This window comes from Chiloscyllium plagiosum, chromosome 5 (genome assembly GCF_004010195.1).
Source record: "Chiloscyllium plagiosum isolate BGI_BamShark_2017 chromosome 5, ASM401019v2, whole genome shotgun sequence".
Lineage (NCBI taxonomy): Eukaryota > Metazoa > Chordata > Chondrichthyes > Orectolobiformes > Hemiscylliidae > Chiloscyllium > Chiloscyllium plagiosum.
The window spans coordinates 73,258,291-73,275,275 of NC_057714.1; the positions used below are offsets into that span (position 1 = coordinate 73,258,291).

The following is a 16,985-nucleotide window of genomic DNA, read 5'->3' on the forward strand; positions in this document are numbered from 1 at the left end:
TCAATACTCTGACCAATAAAGGAAAGCATACCAAACTCCTTCTTCACTATCCTATCTACCTGCGACTCCACTTTCAAGGAGCTATGAGCCTGCACTCCAAGGTCTCTTTGTTCAGCAACATTCCCTAGGACCTTACCATTAAGTGTATAAGTCCTGCTAAGATTTGCTTTCCAAAATGCAGCACCTCACATTTACCTAAATTAAACTCCATCTGCCACTTCTCAGCCCATTGGCCCATCTGATCAAGAACCTGTTGTAATCTGAGGTAACCTTCTTCACTGTCCACTACACCTCCAATTTTGGTGTCATCTGTAAACTTACTAAGTGTACCTCTTATGCTCGCATCCAAATCATTTATGTAAATGACAAAAAACAAATCTTATGACTCTAGAGGACCAAGCACCGATCCTTGTGGCACTCCACTGGTCACAGGCCTCCAGTCTGAAAAACAACCCTCCACCACCACCCTCTGTCTTCTACTTTTGAGCTAGTTCTGTATTGAGATGGCTAGCCCTCCCTGTATTCCATGAGATCCAACCTTGCTCACCAGTCTCCCATGGGGAACCTTGTTGAACGCCTTACTGAAGTCCATATAGATTGCATCTACCACTCTGCCCTCTTTAATCCTCTTTGTTACTTCTTCAAAAAACTCAATCAAGTTTGTGAGAAATGATTTCCCACGCATAAAGCCATGTTGACTATCCCTAATCAGTCCTTGCCTTTCCAAGTATACGTACATCCTGTCTCTCAGAATTCCCTCCAACAACTTGCCCACCACCGACAACAGGCTCACTGGTCTATAGTTCCCTGGCTTGTCTTTACCCCCTTTCCTAAACAGTGGCACCACATAGGCCAACCTCCAGTCTTCCGGCACCTCACCTGTGACTATCAATGGTACACATATCTCAGTAAGAGGGTCAGCAATCACTTCCCTAGCTTCCCACAGTTTTGAGATATTTGATGTAATAATCAAGACCCATCCTGCATCCCCGCATGTGTGTGGAAATCAACATGCAACATGCAACATGCATTTGGATATTATTAAAATGTTCTTAGTTGACTTAGACATGTAAATGTAAAAGTTCCTGTTGGAAGATTTCTTCCAATTGGAAAGCAGAAATTTTGCCCTGTAGTGTGTATATGTTAGAAAAGCTAGTAAACACCTCCTGTACAAGGTTATGTGAGTATTTGTCAAGTAGTCTTGGTCTAACCAGGATACCCATTTATATCTTATCCATCTAATGTTGAACTTTAAAAGGTGCTAACTTCCTTCCTCATTGCTTCTTGTTGCTCTGGATGTTGAGCACAACTTTGACCCTTTCTCACTCCTTCTCTGTCAGTCTTTCCTTCAGTCCTGAAGAAGATTGCCTTCCAGTGCCCAATACTAAAACCTCATTTGTCTCAATTCAAGAACAAGCAGCAAATCTTTGGTATTGAATGAAGAAATTCTTTCCAGTTTCTGCCATATTTGCCTATTTGCTTTAAATCTCCTCAATGCAGGAAAAACAGTCTCCCGTTTAAGATTCATTGCTGTGCTGGACATGGTGGCTGCCTCTTTGTGAGCTCACAGGTGAAGACCCAGAACACTGCACTGTGTAATCAGAGTAGTTTCAGTCCATTATTCTTATTTCTTATGAGTATAAAAATTACAGATTTCCAGTCCTCTATTTGGTGGGTTGGGTCAGCATACCCACACTGAGCTGCAAAAAGGTGCAAATGTTTCTCAGAGGAAAGGCATATTTTTAAAAAAAACTGCAACAGAAGCTGCTGGAAAAGCTCAGCAGGTCTGGCAGCAACTGTGAAGACAAATCACGTTTCAGGTCTGGTGACCTTTCCTCAAAGTTGGTTATTATGTTAATTAGTTATTATGTTAAAAAAAGATTTTTGACAAGCTTTCAATGTTGTCAAGGTTCAGAACAAGGTTGTTAATTTGCACACAGTAAATTTCCACAAATGTATTCAAATTGATAACTTGGCTGATATTTAATTGAGTCATATTCTTTTTGAGCAGGAAAGAATTCTCTTGCTTTTTCCCTAACTTATGCAATGAGATGTGTTACATCGTATGGAGAGGATTGTTGGTTAAATTCCTCATCTGAAAAATGAGATACTTCCAAAATTGAAACTCTTGCTTAGTACTGCATTGAAATGTCAATGTAAATTATACACTTGAGTTTCTGCTTTGCTGTATTTAAGAATTATGTGATACTGAGGACAGTGTAGACAGAACTTCATACCTATTAGTTAGGATCTGAAGACAGGCTCTGGATGTTTCTTCCCTCTGCTGTTCTTACGACCCAAACCTTATAATCACTGATCAGAGGGCTGTTGTCAGACAAAACCTCCGTAACTCAAAACATTCTTGGTAGTGCTCATTTTCCTCTTGTCCCTCTTACTACTTCCAAAAAGTAACATTTTGTTGCTCAGCTCAAGAACATGCCATACTTGATTTTCAAGTTGCAAAGTTGTCCTGATATCCCAGTTATAGTGGTCTGATTTACATTTCAGTTTATTGTCCCAGAAATGTGTGGCTCTCTGACACAGTGTAGAGTTTTGAGAATAAACATCCCAGAATTGCAATAAAATCATTACAAACCTGTCACTTGTGTGGTGACTAATGATAGGGTTTGAGGAAGACATTGTTTAGCACTGCTCATTTACAGCAAATCACAAGTACATCCACCAAATTGCTGACAACAAAAGATGGTAATAAAATGCATTTGAATATGAAAGGAACAAACATGAAAGTGCATCACTGTGACATCACTTCATGTGTGGAATAATCATTTATGATTTCAGTTAGAGAGGACTAATTTCAAAATTTGCCTAATAAATTAGGCCTGATTATCACAACTACTTAATATGCTATTATCTGATCTTCAATAACTCAATTTACATATAAGAATTAATTTAAGTAATAAATTCATTAACATTCTATTCTTATTCATGTAACAGTTATATCCTTCTGAATATGTAACTAGAATTAGGATCACAGAATTATTTACTGCGGGGATAGGTGAATTGGTTCATTAAGTGCATACTGATTTCTTTCTACACATAAGTGTCCTGGTCTAATCCCACTGTCTTGATCACACATTAATTTTTTTTACTTTTTGCAGCAGTCTCAACATTTTAAGAAAGTATTTTATATGTGATCTGCTTCAGCAATAGTTTATAGCAGATCTAACCATGATTTCCATCATCTCCATGTCTAGGGTTCACTGGATTGTTTCCAGAACTGAGGGGTTTGTGTTAGAAAGAGAGATTGAGTGGTTTAGGCTTGTCCTCTCGAGTTCAGAAGAATGAGGGGAGATCTAATTAAAGTACATAAGATGCGAAAGACAAAATAGACTTAGAAATGATGTTTCATCTTGTGAGGAAATGTAGAAAGAGAGTTCATAGTTTTAAGAAATGGGGCAGATTTAAAATAGAAATGGGGAGAAATTTATTCTCTCAAAAAGTCATGAATGTGTGAAATTGACGACTTCAGATTGTGGTGGATGCTGGGACATTGAGTAAACCTAAGCAGGAGATACAGAGATTTTTATTTACTAATGAGCTGAAGGGTTATGGAGACAGGCAGGAAAGTGGAGTTGAGGCCACAAAGAGATCAACCACAATTGTACTGAATAGTGGGGCAGGTTCGAAGGGAATGAATTGTTTACTCCTGCTTTTAGCTGCTAAGCCCTTTTGACTATCTACACAGCAGAAGGAATGTGATGAAATACTGGAGGAGTGCTGCTCTAGTAACAGTCAAGGATAAAATCAACACATTTGATTGACACAAATCATTCAACTGATTTTCTCCTTGCAGCACTAGCACCACTGTGACATGAATATATACTGTCCACAAAATGCACTACAGCATCTAGACAAGGCTATAGTGACAGCATCTACTAAACCCACAAGCTTGATCACTGAAAATCATAGCGGGCACATGGCAGCTTCACTGTCTGCGACTTCCTGTCCAAGGTACACAACAGGACTCGATTTTCTTTTCTCTCGTGTAATCTTGAGGTTTTCCTAAGGACTGCTTTTTGATTTTTGGTAGCCATGTTTGATTTTTCATTCTCATTGACTCATCATTATGCGATGCCATTAGATAGTGACAATGCTGTCTGTAGTTGTGTTGACCAGCAGAGTATTTGAATTCACAGTGAAGTAGAATGAGAATAAAATGTCAATATCTTCAACAATTATCAATCTTCTGTAAAATTAAAACCTGTAGTGCATAAGGAAAACATTAATTTCTAAGACTCGACTGTACAGAAATGGCAACAGGCATAATTAACACTGTAAAATGAAACAAAGAACTGCAGTTTCTGGAGATCTGAAACAAAAGCATAAATTGTGAGTAAAACTCAGCAGTTCTGGTAGCTTCTGTGGGAAAAAAGCAGGGTTAACGTTTTGAGTTCAGTAACTCTTCATCAGTGTTGTTTTTTTTCAAAACAGCTGACAAATTATACATACAAAGGGCCATTGCCCTAAACATATCTTCTGCACACTGGTGAATTCACTGTTAATGCATTTGAATCATATTTACACAAAGTTGAAACATTTTAACCAGACAGTTTTCTTTATTGCATCACACACCTCAATCTCAGATTTAAAATAATAATTAACTCTCTGTATTCATTATCATAGAATTCATTGCATTTCCACTTCCTCTGTCCACCTTCTTGCACCTTCCCTCCCAGCCCTCCTCCAATTTCCAGCACATAATAGCACATTGAACTAGAGATTCCATATTTGTTAGGATCTTACTGCCTCAGTGATTTCAACATAGCTAATTATCTCTTTGCTAATCATGTCAAACTATTCTCTTTCTTTTGCAGCCCTCCCTTGCAGCCTCCCTCTCCACCTACCCCTTTTAGGAACAGAAGTAGGCCATTCAGCCCCTCAACCCCGTTCCACATTCGATGAGATTATGGCTGATATGCAGCCTAACTCCATATACCTGTTGTTTATCCAAATCTCTTAATAACTTTGCTGAACAAAAACTTAGCTACCTCAGATTTAAAATTAACAACTGATCATGCATCCATTGTCGTTTGTGGAAGAGAAATCCAAGCATCTACCACCTCTTTTGTGGAGAATTTCTCCCAAACATCTCTCTTGAATAATCCGGCACTAATTTGCAGACTATGCCCCTAGTTGCAGAATTCCCAACCATTGGAAATAGTTTATCTTTATCTACCCTGTACTTTCCTGCTAAAATTTTGAAGATTTTGATCAAGTGACCCCTCAATCCTTTAAATTCTAAAGGAAACGGGCCTAATTTCTAAGATATTTCCTCATTATTGAATTCCTGAAGTCCAAGTGTCATTCTTGTAACTAACTTCGTTCTTCCCTCTGCACTTGCAACCCCCTTATCCATCATGTAGTTCTCTCTCCCTCCAACACCTCTTGCGATCTCCTCCATCTCCACCCCTTTTACAGTCTTCTCCTCCTTCATTCTTGCAGTTTCCTCTTCTGCCACCACACACCTCCATCCTTGCCACAGAGCCTTTTTCTCCTCTTCACCGCATTTATAACCTCCTTCATCCTCTTTCATCCTGCTCAAAGCTGTCTTCCTCAAAAGACACAGTCCACAGCAAAACAGTGGCTGTAGCTCCCTCAGTGATTGTCACCACATACATTCCTGGCTGCTGACTTCCCCTCCAATTGCAGTGTGTTTATCTCCCACATTTGTTGATGATAGAATCACTCGTGGTCCTATTAGCAGACAGCATGGCAAAGGACCACGCTGTGATTGGAGGAGCAGCTCCTCATTCATTTTATCAGTTTTGTATATGGCAGCAAATTTCTGCCATGGATTGCATCCGTGGTTGAATTTCCCTGGATGTTTAGGACTTTTGTGGAAGAATTCACCTGCTGCCTTTTGTATTTTGAATCCTCTTGCACAAATTGCAAATTTAAAAGGCATCTGGATGGGTATACGAATAGGAAGGATTTGGAGGGATATGGGCCAGGTGCTGGCAGGTGGGACTAGATTGGGTTGGGATATCTGGTCGGCATGGTTGAGTTAAGCGAAGGATCTATTTCTGTGCTGTACATCTCTATAACTATGACTCTGTAACTGTCCTGACTCAGAAATATGTCCTCGTTCCTTCACTGTGCCTTAGGGAAGATACTGGAAATTTGTCTGTAACAGACGCAACATTGATAACAGTGTTCTATAAAGATGGTGCTTCACTAACTTTTCAAGGGAAACTAAGGAACAGACAATAAATTTTAGACTTGCCAGGCACCCACAGCTTATGAACAAATATAAAAAAAGTGGACCAAACAGCTCCACTCCTAACCTGTCTTTTTCTAACTGATATCATGGAGGCAGGGGTTCTTTGCCTGGATGTCCAATTCCTGCTCTCAACCCTGTGGCCCACCTCTAACTGGGCTGGTCTTCCTGATCAGATAATTGGTAGCTAGCAAGCCCGATAATTCTGATGAATTCCTGACGAAGGGCTTATGCTCGAAAGGTCGATTCTCCTGCTCCTTGAATGCTGCCTGACCGGCGGTGCTTTTCCAGCACCACTCTCTCGATTCTGATACTCCAGCATCTGCAGTCCTCACTTTCTCCTAGGTAGCAAGCCTGCCCAGCCAACAGGCTGCTTCAACAATACTCAGCAGCAAAACCTATCCCACTCATCTTCTTAACATTTTAGAAATGTATTGATTCATGAGATGTGCTGTCACTAGCTAGCACAGCAATTATTGCTCATTCCTAGTTACCCTTAAGAAGGTGATGATCTTGAACAATTGTGGTCCATATTGTGTAAATATGCATACAGTTCTCTTAGCCAACAAGTTCCAGGAGTCTGACCCAGCGACAGTAAAGGAACAAGGATGCCCCATGTATAGTACCAGTTCAGGATGGTGTGTGGCTTCAAAGGGAATTTTCAGGTGATGGTGATCTCATGCATCTACTGCCTTTGTCCATCTCAGTCGCAGGTTTGGAAGGTCTAAATGAAGAAGCCTGTATGGCTTGTTGCAGATCATGTATATAATACTTGCTGTGTGCCAGTGATTGAGGGAATTAATATTTCAGTTAGATGATAATTTACTTTCTGGTAGATGGTAACCCACACAGGATGTATGAAACAGGAGCGAGGGCAGGCCATTTCGCTCCCCAAATCTGCCCTACCATTTATTAGGATGAAGATTACAACTCCTCTTTCATTTCTGTTCATCATTGCCCTCAACTTCTCGATATCTCAACAATTTATCTTCTCTGCAAATGCTTTCAGTGATCTGGTTTCCACAGCTCTTAGGGTTACAGACTCCTAGACAAACATAGATCTCTGGTAGAAGTAATTTGTTTCCATCTTAGTCTTATATGATTATACCCTTATTCTGCAATTATGTCCCTAGTTCAAGATTATCTCAGTAATGAAAACAGCTTCTCAATATCTATCCTACAAAACCCTTCATTGTTTAAACTTTACATATTCCTGTTAAGTCAACCCCTTCAATGCAGGAATCAACATCGTGAATCTGTTTTGAACTGCCTCCAGTACCAGTATAACTTCCTTTAAATACAGGGATCACAACTGTACACGGTATTCCAGGTGCAGACTTACCCACGCCCGTAGAATTGTAACAAGACTTCCTGGTATTTAAACTCTATCCCCCTAGCAGTACAGGCCACAATATAGTTTGCCTTCTTAACTCCTTGTTGCACGTGTATGCTTTTTTTTGTCTTTGATGCACAAGAATCCCAGAACCCTCTGTGCTGCTGTGATTTGGAGTCTTTCATAATTTAACTAATAGTTTGTCTTTTGATTTTTCCTATCAAAGTGATAACCCGACAAACATCCTACAAATGCCAAATCTTTGATCATTCACTCAACCTATCTATATCACCTTGCGGATTCCTTATGTCTTCATCACAGCATGCTGTCCCACCTATTTTTATATCATCAGCAAGTTTGGATACATTACACTCTGCATCCTCCTGTAAAACAATAATGTAGGTAATAAGTAAATAAAATCCTAGGACCTATCCCTGTTGCATTCCACAAGTTAAGTCTTTCCAGCCTGAAAAAGACTCATAGAAACATAGAAGATATGAGTAGGAGGAGGCCATTTGGCCCTTTCAGCCTGCTCCACCATTCATCACAATCATGGCTGATCATCCAGTTCCTTAGCTTAATCCTACTTTCTTCCCATAACCTTTGATCCCATTCACACCAAGTACTATATCTAGCTGCCTTTTGAATACATTCAATGTTTTGGCATCAACTGCTTCCTGTGGTAATGAATTCCACAGGCTTACCACTCTTTTAGTAAAGAAATATCTCCTCAACTCCAATGTAAAAATCTACCCCAAATCCTCAGACTGTAATCCCTGGTTCTCGACACACCTACCATCTACCTGACATTTATGGTGTCTAGTCCTGTTAGAATTTTATAAGTCTCTATGAAACTCTACCGCCCTCCCCATTCATCTGAACTCCAGCAAAAACAATCCTAACCTCATCAATCTCCCCTCATTCGTCAATCCCGCCATTCCTGGAATCAGCTGCACTGCCTCAAGGGCAAGAGCATCCTTCCTCAAAAAAGAGACCAAAGCTGCACACAATATTCTAGGTGTGGCCGCACCAAGGCCCTGTATAACTGGAAAAGCATATCCCTGCTCCTCTGCTTGAAACCTCTCTTCATGAAGGCCTAGGTACCATTTGCCTTCTTTAACGCCTGCTAAACCTGCATGCTTACTTTCAGTGACTAGTGCACAAGGACACCCAGATCCCACTGCACACTCCCACTCCCCTCTCTCAATTTACAGCCATTCAGGTAGTAATCTGCCTTCTTGCTTTAGCTTCCAAAGTGAATAACCTCGCATTTATCCAAATTGTACCTTATATGCCATTGATGTGTCCATTCACCCAATCTGTCCAGATCATGCTAAAGGACCTCTACATCCTTGTCACAGTTCACCCTCCCACCCTACTTGGTATCATCTGCAAACATTGAGATGTTATATTGTGTTCCCTCCTCCAAATTATTAATATAGATTGTGAATAGCGGGGTCCCAGCACCAATCCTTGTGGTACCTCTTGTGCCTGCCAATTTGAAAAGGACCCTTTAATTCCTACTCTTTGTTTCCTCACTGCCAACCAGTTTTCTTTCCATCTCAATACACTTCACCCAATCCTATGCGCTTTAATTTTGCACAATAATCTCTTCTGTGCGACTTTGTCAAACACTTTCTGAAAGTCCACATCGACTGGCTGCCCCTTGTCAACCCTACTAGTTGCACCTTCATAGAATTCCAACAGATTTGGTCCAGCATGATTTCCCCTTCATAAATCCATGCTGACTCTGTCTGATTCTGCCACTGCTTTCTAAATGCTCCGCTATAAAGTCCTTAACAGATTTGAGAATTTTCTCCACAACCGATATTAGGCTTACTGGTCTATAATTCCCTGTTTTCTCTCTACCTCCTTTTTAAAATATTGAAATAATATTAGCTACCCTCCAATCTGCAGGAACTTGACCAGAGTCTGTAGAATCCTGGAAGAAGATCACCAAAGCATCCAATATTTCTGGAGCCACTTCCTTAAGTACTCTGGGATATAGATTATCAGGCCCTGGGAATTTATCTGCCTTCAATCCCCTCAATTTTTCCAGCACCATTTCGCTACTAATATTTGATCTCATTCAGTTCTTCCCTCTCACTAAATGTTGCATTCTCCAACATTTCTGGTATCCGATTTGTGTCCTCTATTCAGTTGTTCAGCTATTTCTTTGTTCCCTTCTTTGACTCATTGATTTTGGCTCTCTGTCTTCTGTTTGTTAACTAATTCTCTAGACATGCTTTTACATTACTCCCTATACCATGAGCTCTTGACTTGTGCAGTAACTTTTTAGGTAGCATGTTATGGAACTTGTATGTTGTGGAATGGTTATTGGCTGGCACTTGTGTGTTTTAAAAGTTGCTTCAAATTTGGACGGAGTTATTAAATGACACTTTAGATCTAAAATTGATATGTGTATTAAGAATGTATGCACTTTTTTCTCTTTTACAAATCCTGTGTTGTATATTTTATGATATCTGTTGGGTTTTATTAGTTCATTATTCATTATTATAGATCACAGAGATTTATCATAAAAAGTAAATGTTCAGCTTTTCTCTGCTAATGTTTTACTTGTGGATGTTTTTGTGTAACATAAAAATGGGAAATTTTAAAGTTCTTCAGTCTTAACTCTGTTATCCAGATAAATTGTCTCATCATTGAATTTTATTCTGTTTTTCCATTCATCTACCATAAAATCTATTCTTAAAGTATAAGTGATTAAGTGGTTGTTAATTGCTTTCAACTGCAGTACAATGATGAAAGGGTTATAATGTACAGTAGTTAAGTATTCTGTTACTTACCTGACTGCAAGTATGTATGCATGAATATTTATATTCAGTAATTAGTTGCTTTGATGATTTTCAACCTCGTTGCACAGTGCACCCACAATCAAATTTGTAAACACAATACCAATTGATATTCACAGTGGCATTAGCTGTTTCACAGACTTAATCATATAAAATCTTTCTGTGTTTTTTTATTTGTTTAATCTTTGTTATGAGGCTGCTGAAACTGGTGGTCGATGGTTTTATTGCTGAGGTTACTTGGACAGCTTGAGTCTACTTCAGAATGAACTCCTTTCAGGTTATAAAAGAAACAGAACTGCATATGCTGGAAATATGAAACAAAAACAGAAATTGCCAAAGAAACTCATCAGGTCTCGCAGCATTTGTGGAGAGAAAGCAAAGTCAATGTTTCCAGTACAGTGATGCTTCTTCAGAACACTCTTCGCCAGTTTCTATTTTGTCATTTTAGACCATGTTTTACTGTGAGATGGGCTATCAAGATTCACTTTCTCTTCCATCCACAGATGTCACATCTGTCTGCCATTAACATAGTTATAGGTTTAGAGATTAATAAGTTAGTTAACCAGAGTAATGGTAAATCCACTGATATGCTTTCTTTATAGCAATATTAGAACAAATAATATTTGGGTAATTAGTCAGTTAATCTTGGTTAACATTTTTGAAGCAGGTAGTCCTCAAGTTATCAACTGTTGGTATCCTAGTAAAGATTCCCATTTTCAACCACAATACTAAAAGTACATCACTCATCCCATCTGTCCTACTGGAGTGGATGTGGTGAAGATGTTTCTGCTAAGCTGGAGAGACTAGGAGCCAAGGACACAGTCTCAGAATGAAGGGGCGGCCCTTTAGAACTGAGATGAGAAGGAATTTTTTTCAGCCAGAAAGTGGCGAATCTGTGAAACTCATTGTCACAGAAGGCTGTGGAGGCCAAATCACTGAGTGTATTTAAGACAGAAATGGATGAGCTCATGATAGGTAAGAGGATCAAAGGTTATGTGATGAGAAGGCAGAAAAATGAGGTTGAGAAACATACCAGCAATGACCGAGTGGTGGAGAAGACTTAATGGGCTGAATGGCCTAACGCTGTTACTATTTCTTACGGCAGGATGGCCAGCCAATTGGAGACAAGTTGAGAGGCAGGACAGGCAGAAGGATGGTGACAAAAGATGCACGGAGGGGCTGCCAACCTGTTTAGTCTATCAGGGGATACTCAACAGGAACAGCAGCTGCTGTGGGTTAACTGACTACAAGTAGGAATCGACTGACAGAAAGTGAGGACTACAGATGCTGGAGAGTCAGAGTCGAAAAGTGTGTCACTGGAAAAGCATAGCAGGTCAAGCAGCACCTGAGGAGGAGGCGAGTCAATGTTTTGGGCATCAGGATGATGGGCTTATGCCCAAAACGTCAACACTCCTGCTCCTTGGATCATGACTGACCTGATGTGCTTTTCCAGTGCCACACTTTTCAATTCTGCAATTAAGAAGCCAATTACTTGGACTATACTCGCCATTTTGCCGCTGTCAGAACAGCTCTGCCATTTGGGGAGTCTGCCTGCAGCATCAAGGATGTCTCCCAGAGGCTTTCTGGCCCGTGCCATTCTTCCTTGAGGCTCCATGGCACAGGGTAAGGCAACTGCCTCTCAGAAGCAGTGGCCATGCATGCAACACTAACGCTGCTACTGGAGGTGGTCACCTTTCTGAACACCAGTGCCTACCTGGCCCCAGTACAATGAAATACTTCACTGAATCTCCTTTGTGGATGCTTCAATTTGTAGCTGCTCTTGCAGTCTAATTATTAGCTTTTCCACTGATTTTTGTTACAGTGTGAGGATCTATAACCATGGTAATTATATTTCATAAACTAATTATTTTCTAAAACTCTAATATATCCTACTTTACACCTGCAGGCTTTACCTTCCACGGAAATTTTCTCAGTGCAATATAGAAGATTACCAGGAATTTTTGAACAATGGTGGTGGTCACTGTCTCTTCAATAAGCCTACCCGAGTAAGTATCAGGAATTGTATGCTTCATTTGGCTGTGGTCTCTATTGGTTATGACATCTTTTCCTAATAAAGTGAATTTAAGAAACACAAATATAAAGGTTTTTTTTTAGTTATATACTATGTTACGGCCATGTCGACAATAATTTGATCAATAAGCATTTTCTTACCTGCTTCAGTTCTACAAGAAAATAATTAAAGATTCATAAAATTACAATTATATATTTTGAAGTTTGAGTGTTTGGTGGAATGGCTGTATGAAGGTATTATTGACCTTCAGAAATGGCAGAGCCAAGCAACAGGGAGGCTTGTGGATATCAGAAATGACATTCTGAGGAAACAAGAAGGGTATTGCATTGCTGATCTTTGGCGAAACAGAGACTTTGAAGTAACCTATGAAAAATATCGACAACAAGATTACAGATAACGTATTATTTTGAATCATGACAGATCAAAACTGAATTTTAGGAATAAAAAGGGAAACTGATGAGAAACCATTTGATCCAAAGGTAATCAGATCTGAGAGTCAGTTAGCAGGGAAGCTCATTGAGGTGTATGAATGGAAATGGCTTCCAAGTAATTTTGGAGGAAGAGGAACTTGACAGATATCCAGAAAAGGTTGTTTAATTTATAAGAAAATATATATTGTACAATCTTTTCCTGCTCCTTAAAATTTTTTACTGCTGCATATTGAAAAGATTTATTGAGAATTTGCAGTTCCATTGAATTTCTTTGTTGGAATTATTTACAGAAGCCTTAAGAAGGAAAGCAGAAATGCCAGCTACCTTATCTCTCCTTGCCAAGGAGCTTCCAGTGGCAGAGAATACCCTCACAGCGCCTTTCTCTTTTCATGGATAGCTTGCTGTCATACTGAGTTTCTGATCTAAATTGCAGTCCAAAATTACCAGTAGGAGGCATCCTGTCTTCCAGGGATCCTACTAGTCGTAGGAGCAACAGATTTATACAGATCACTGGGGGTGGTGCTGTGTCTGAGTGGTGAGCACTGCTGCCTTACAGCACCAGGGACACAGGTTCTATTCCAGCCTCGGGTGACTGTGTGGAGTTTACACATTCTCCCCATATTTGCATGGGTTTCCTCTGGGTACTCTGGTTTCCTCCCACAATTCAAAGATGTGCAGGTTAGGTGAATTGGCCGTGCTAAATTGTCCATGGTGTTCAGGGATGTATAGGCTGGGGTAAATTTAGGGGAATGGGTTTGAGTGGAATATTCTTCAGAGAGTTGGTGTGAACTTGTTGGGCCGAAGAACTTATTTCCACACAGTAGGAATTCTAATACTGACCACTTGTCACCTATATTTTATTTTTTGATCTAGGAAACCAAAAAATAAGTTTTATTATTGCTGAAAAAAATCAAGTGCTTTGAAACTTTTAGTTTTGCACCTATCAGGGCATTAAAATACCAAGTGGAAGATTTTTATATGTTATGGGAGGGCATGCTAATCAGTTGGCAAGTGGATTCTGATTGATCGAGACATTTCTGTGGAGAATGTTCCAGTTAGATGATGACTGACAGTTAACTATAAAAGTCCTGTTATTTTTAAATTGACTCTAATTGGTCTAGGCTTTGCCTTGAGGAATGAACCAGCAATAGACTGTCCCCTATGTTTTACATTTGGAACAATCCCAGCGTGTGTGTTACATTTTCATTCTGTTTGCAAAGTGCCATGTGTATCAATATATGCAACTTCTAGTATGTCCAAGTGAACCATCCTGCAAGCCTGACTGTGCTTGTTTCAGTTGAATAATATACACAACAGACAATCTTTACCAATGACAGTTAACCTGCATTCCTTAATTTTAAAAATATGTACTCTGTTAACTTATAGTCATCATTTAGTTCTGCATTCGTAATGGTAATGCCTTTAACACTTAAAGTTCATTAGCTAATTAGTGAGCATATACTCCTCGTAAAATTATTGCTATCTTTACTTTGATATTCTTTTGATTTATCCTTGACAGTACAGGGCTGAAAGCTTTGACAAAATGAGTTTTATTTTTCAGCAATATAAGTTCTGTACTACCAGAAAGAGCTTTTCATCATTTCTAAATCAAAAATTACGTTTGTAAAGGATGACAGAAGATTGCATGATGATACAGACTGTGATTTCAGTTTGTAACAATGATCAAAACCCTTTAAAATGAATGGGCTACCATCAGTGCTACAGTCAGTATTTCTTCAGTAAATAAAGCAAAATATTTAGTCTATTCGTTGTGATACAACTTGATGAGGAGAGGCAGTGTGATTTTTAACTATTATGTTCTCTTACTAATACAGCTTCTTGATCCTCCGGAGTGTGGCAATGGATTTGTAGAGGCAGGAGAAGAATGTGACTGTGGTTCAAAAGCTGTAAGTAGCAATATTAGAAAATGTTTCTACTTCATGGAATCTATCAGTCAATTTAGTGATTTTGAACTGAAACTTGAATTAAGGATTTGTTAATGAGGTTTATTATTCGAAATCTGTTTACTTTGCTGCCAAGCTAATTCAATGATATCAATGATGGAGAATATTCCCATGCAGCAAGGAGTGTCAAAATGCAGTAGAACAGTCGTAATAGGGAACTCCATAGTCAGGGGCACAGATAGATACTTCTCTGGCTGCACAAGGGACTCCTTGCAAAAGGATGCCTCCCTGGTGCCAGGGACAAGAATTTCTGGAGAGGAAGGGGGAGCAGCCAGAGGTTGTGGTACATGTTGGTATTAACAACATAAACAGGAACAGTGATGAGGTCCTGCAAAGGGAGTTAGGAAGGTGAAAAGCTGGACTTCGAGAGTTATAAACTCAGGATTACTCCCTGTGCACATGTCAGAGAGGCCTGGAATAGGAAGATAATACAGTTAAATCTATGATTAAAGAGCTGGTGTAGGAAGAAGGCCTTCAGGTATTGGATCACTGTGAAGTCTTCCAGGGCAGATGGGAGCAGTACAAGAAGACAGGTTGCCCCTAAACTGGAGGGGCATCAATATCCCTGGCAGGGAAGTTAGCTAGTGCCACTCGGGAAGGTTTAAACTAGTGTGGTGGGGGTGGGAACCAGCGCACTCGGTCTGCAAGTGACATAAATGAGGAGGAATTAGAGACTAAAGCCTGTAACACACAGAGAAAGACTAAATATGGGCAGATTACTGAACACAGTGGGACTGTTGGTCTGAGGTATATTTATTTTAACATAGTTAAGGCAAATGAACCTGTCTTGAGCTTGACTGGGGTTCCATTAGCACCAAGGGATTGAGGATGGGGTGTGTCTTTTAGGTGTGTCCACTCAGGTTTCTTGAAGCAATATCTAAACATCCAATTGGGAAGGGGCTATAATAGACCCAGTACTGGGGAATGAGCCCAGCCAGATGATTGAAGTATCAGTGAGAGAGAATTCAAAAACAGTGACCATAATTCCCTAAATTTTAAGTTACTTATGGATAAAGGGATTCTCAGGCTTATTTGTAGGCCAGGAGAAGGGGTGTTTCAGCTATCCCAAGCAAGCAAACCTCAGGCACATCCCACAATTGATGAATGTGCACCACCCATTCCTCAAGTACCCAACCTTGTGATCTCCTACTCATCCACTGTCTCTGACTCCACCTCCTCCTGATGTCTGACCCTTCCCACCTCCTGATTTCTGACTAACCTCTATTCACCAATTTAGACCTTACCCGACACAAAAGATAACTCCCCTATCTGATCTCCAACAATCCCATCTCCCCATGTGTGTCTCCCAATTCACGAGCAACCTACTGCACACCCACTAATTCCATCCTCTATCAAATCCCTGCTCCTCCATCTCCTACTTATGTGAAATCCTCTGGCTTACTGCTTTCCTGCCTGATAGGCATATGGCCTGACCTTTAGAATGGCTGAGAACGAACAAACATGCTCTAACAATTTATAAATGCATTGTGATTAATTTTTGTGGGACATCCAATACGTCTGTGTTTCCAAGCTTGTAGTTGGTTGTTGGTATAGAACTTGAATATTGCAGGTAAAGTACATTTTGTCAAGGTTTTATTTTATCTTGCATGCATCAGGATAATTCACAAGAAATGTCAAAGTAAAGAGAAAACACTGAATATACTGTAAGAAAGTGCTGATTGATTAACAAGTAGACTCTGATTGCCATCATGTTGCCATGGAGAACAACCAGTTAATGGTAACCAACAGTTAAATGCAAAGCTCTGTTTAAATTGTGTGTCATTTATTGTGTTGTATTGTAACAGTTGCTTGTAGATACTCTTTCTGATGGTAAAGAAAAGGTCCCTATGTATATCAGTAAATGCAAGTGTGCCATTCTCCTAACCTGACATTCTCCTAAATTAGTTGTCAGCATAATATTGCACATAGTTGTGATTATCCAGCAAATCTTGTCCAGTTTCAGAAACAAATTAAGTGCTGGTCAGTGTTGTGAGGTTTGCAAGTGACTGACTCAGAATACAACCCGTATCTTGCTTGTTTTAAACAGTAAAAGGGAAATGCTGCTTAATATGATCTGCTGATCTTTGGGATTGTAGTCTACTTACCTGGCATCACACCACAGTGAAATTCATATATTACATTACGCATTTGTATGCTACATAGAACATCTTTTT

General features: G+C 39.7%; 1 protein-coding gene across 7 annotated transcripts in view; it reads left to right on the top strand.

Moving 5' to 3' along the window:
- adam22 (ADAM metallopeptidase domain 22) overlaps positions 1–16,985 on the top strand; it is a 364,949-nt gene that overhangs the window by 249,868 nt on the left and 98,096 nt on the right. For all 7 annotated transcript variants that reach the window (XM_043690347.1, XM_043690348.1, XM_043690350.1 and 4 more), the window contains exons 15-16: positions 12,291–12,390; positions 14,683–14,754. In XM_043690347.1, the coding sequence (XP_043546282.1) occupies positions 12,291–12,390; positions 14,683–14,754 (172 nt within the window). The remainder of the gene's footprint in view (positions 1–12,290; positions 12,391–14,682; positions 14,755–16,985) is intronic.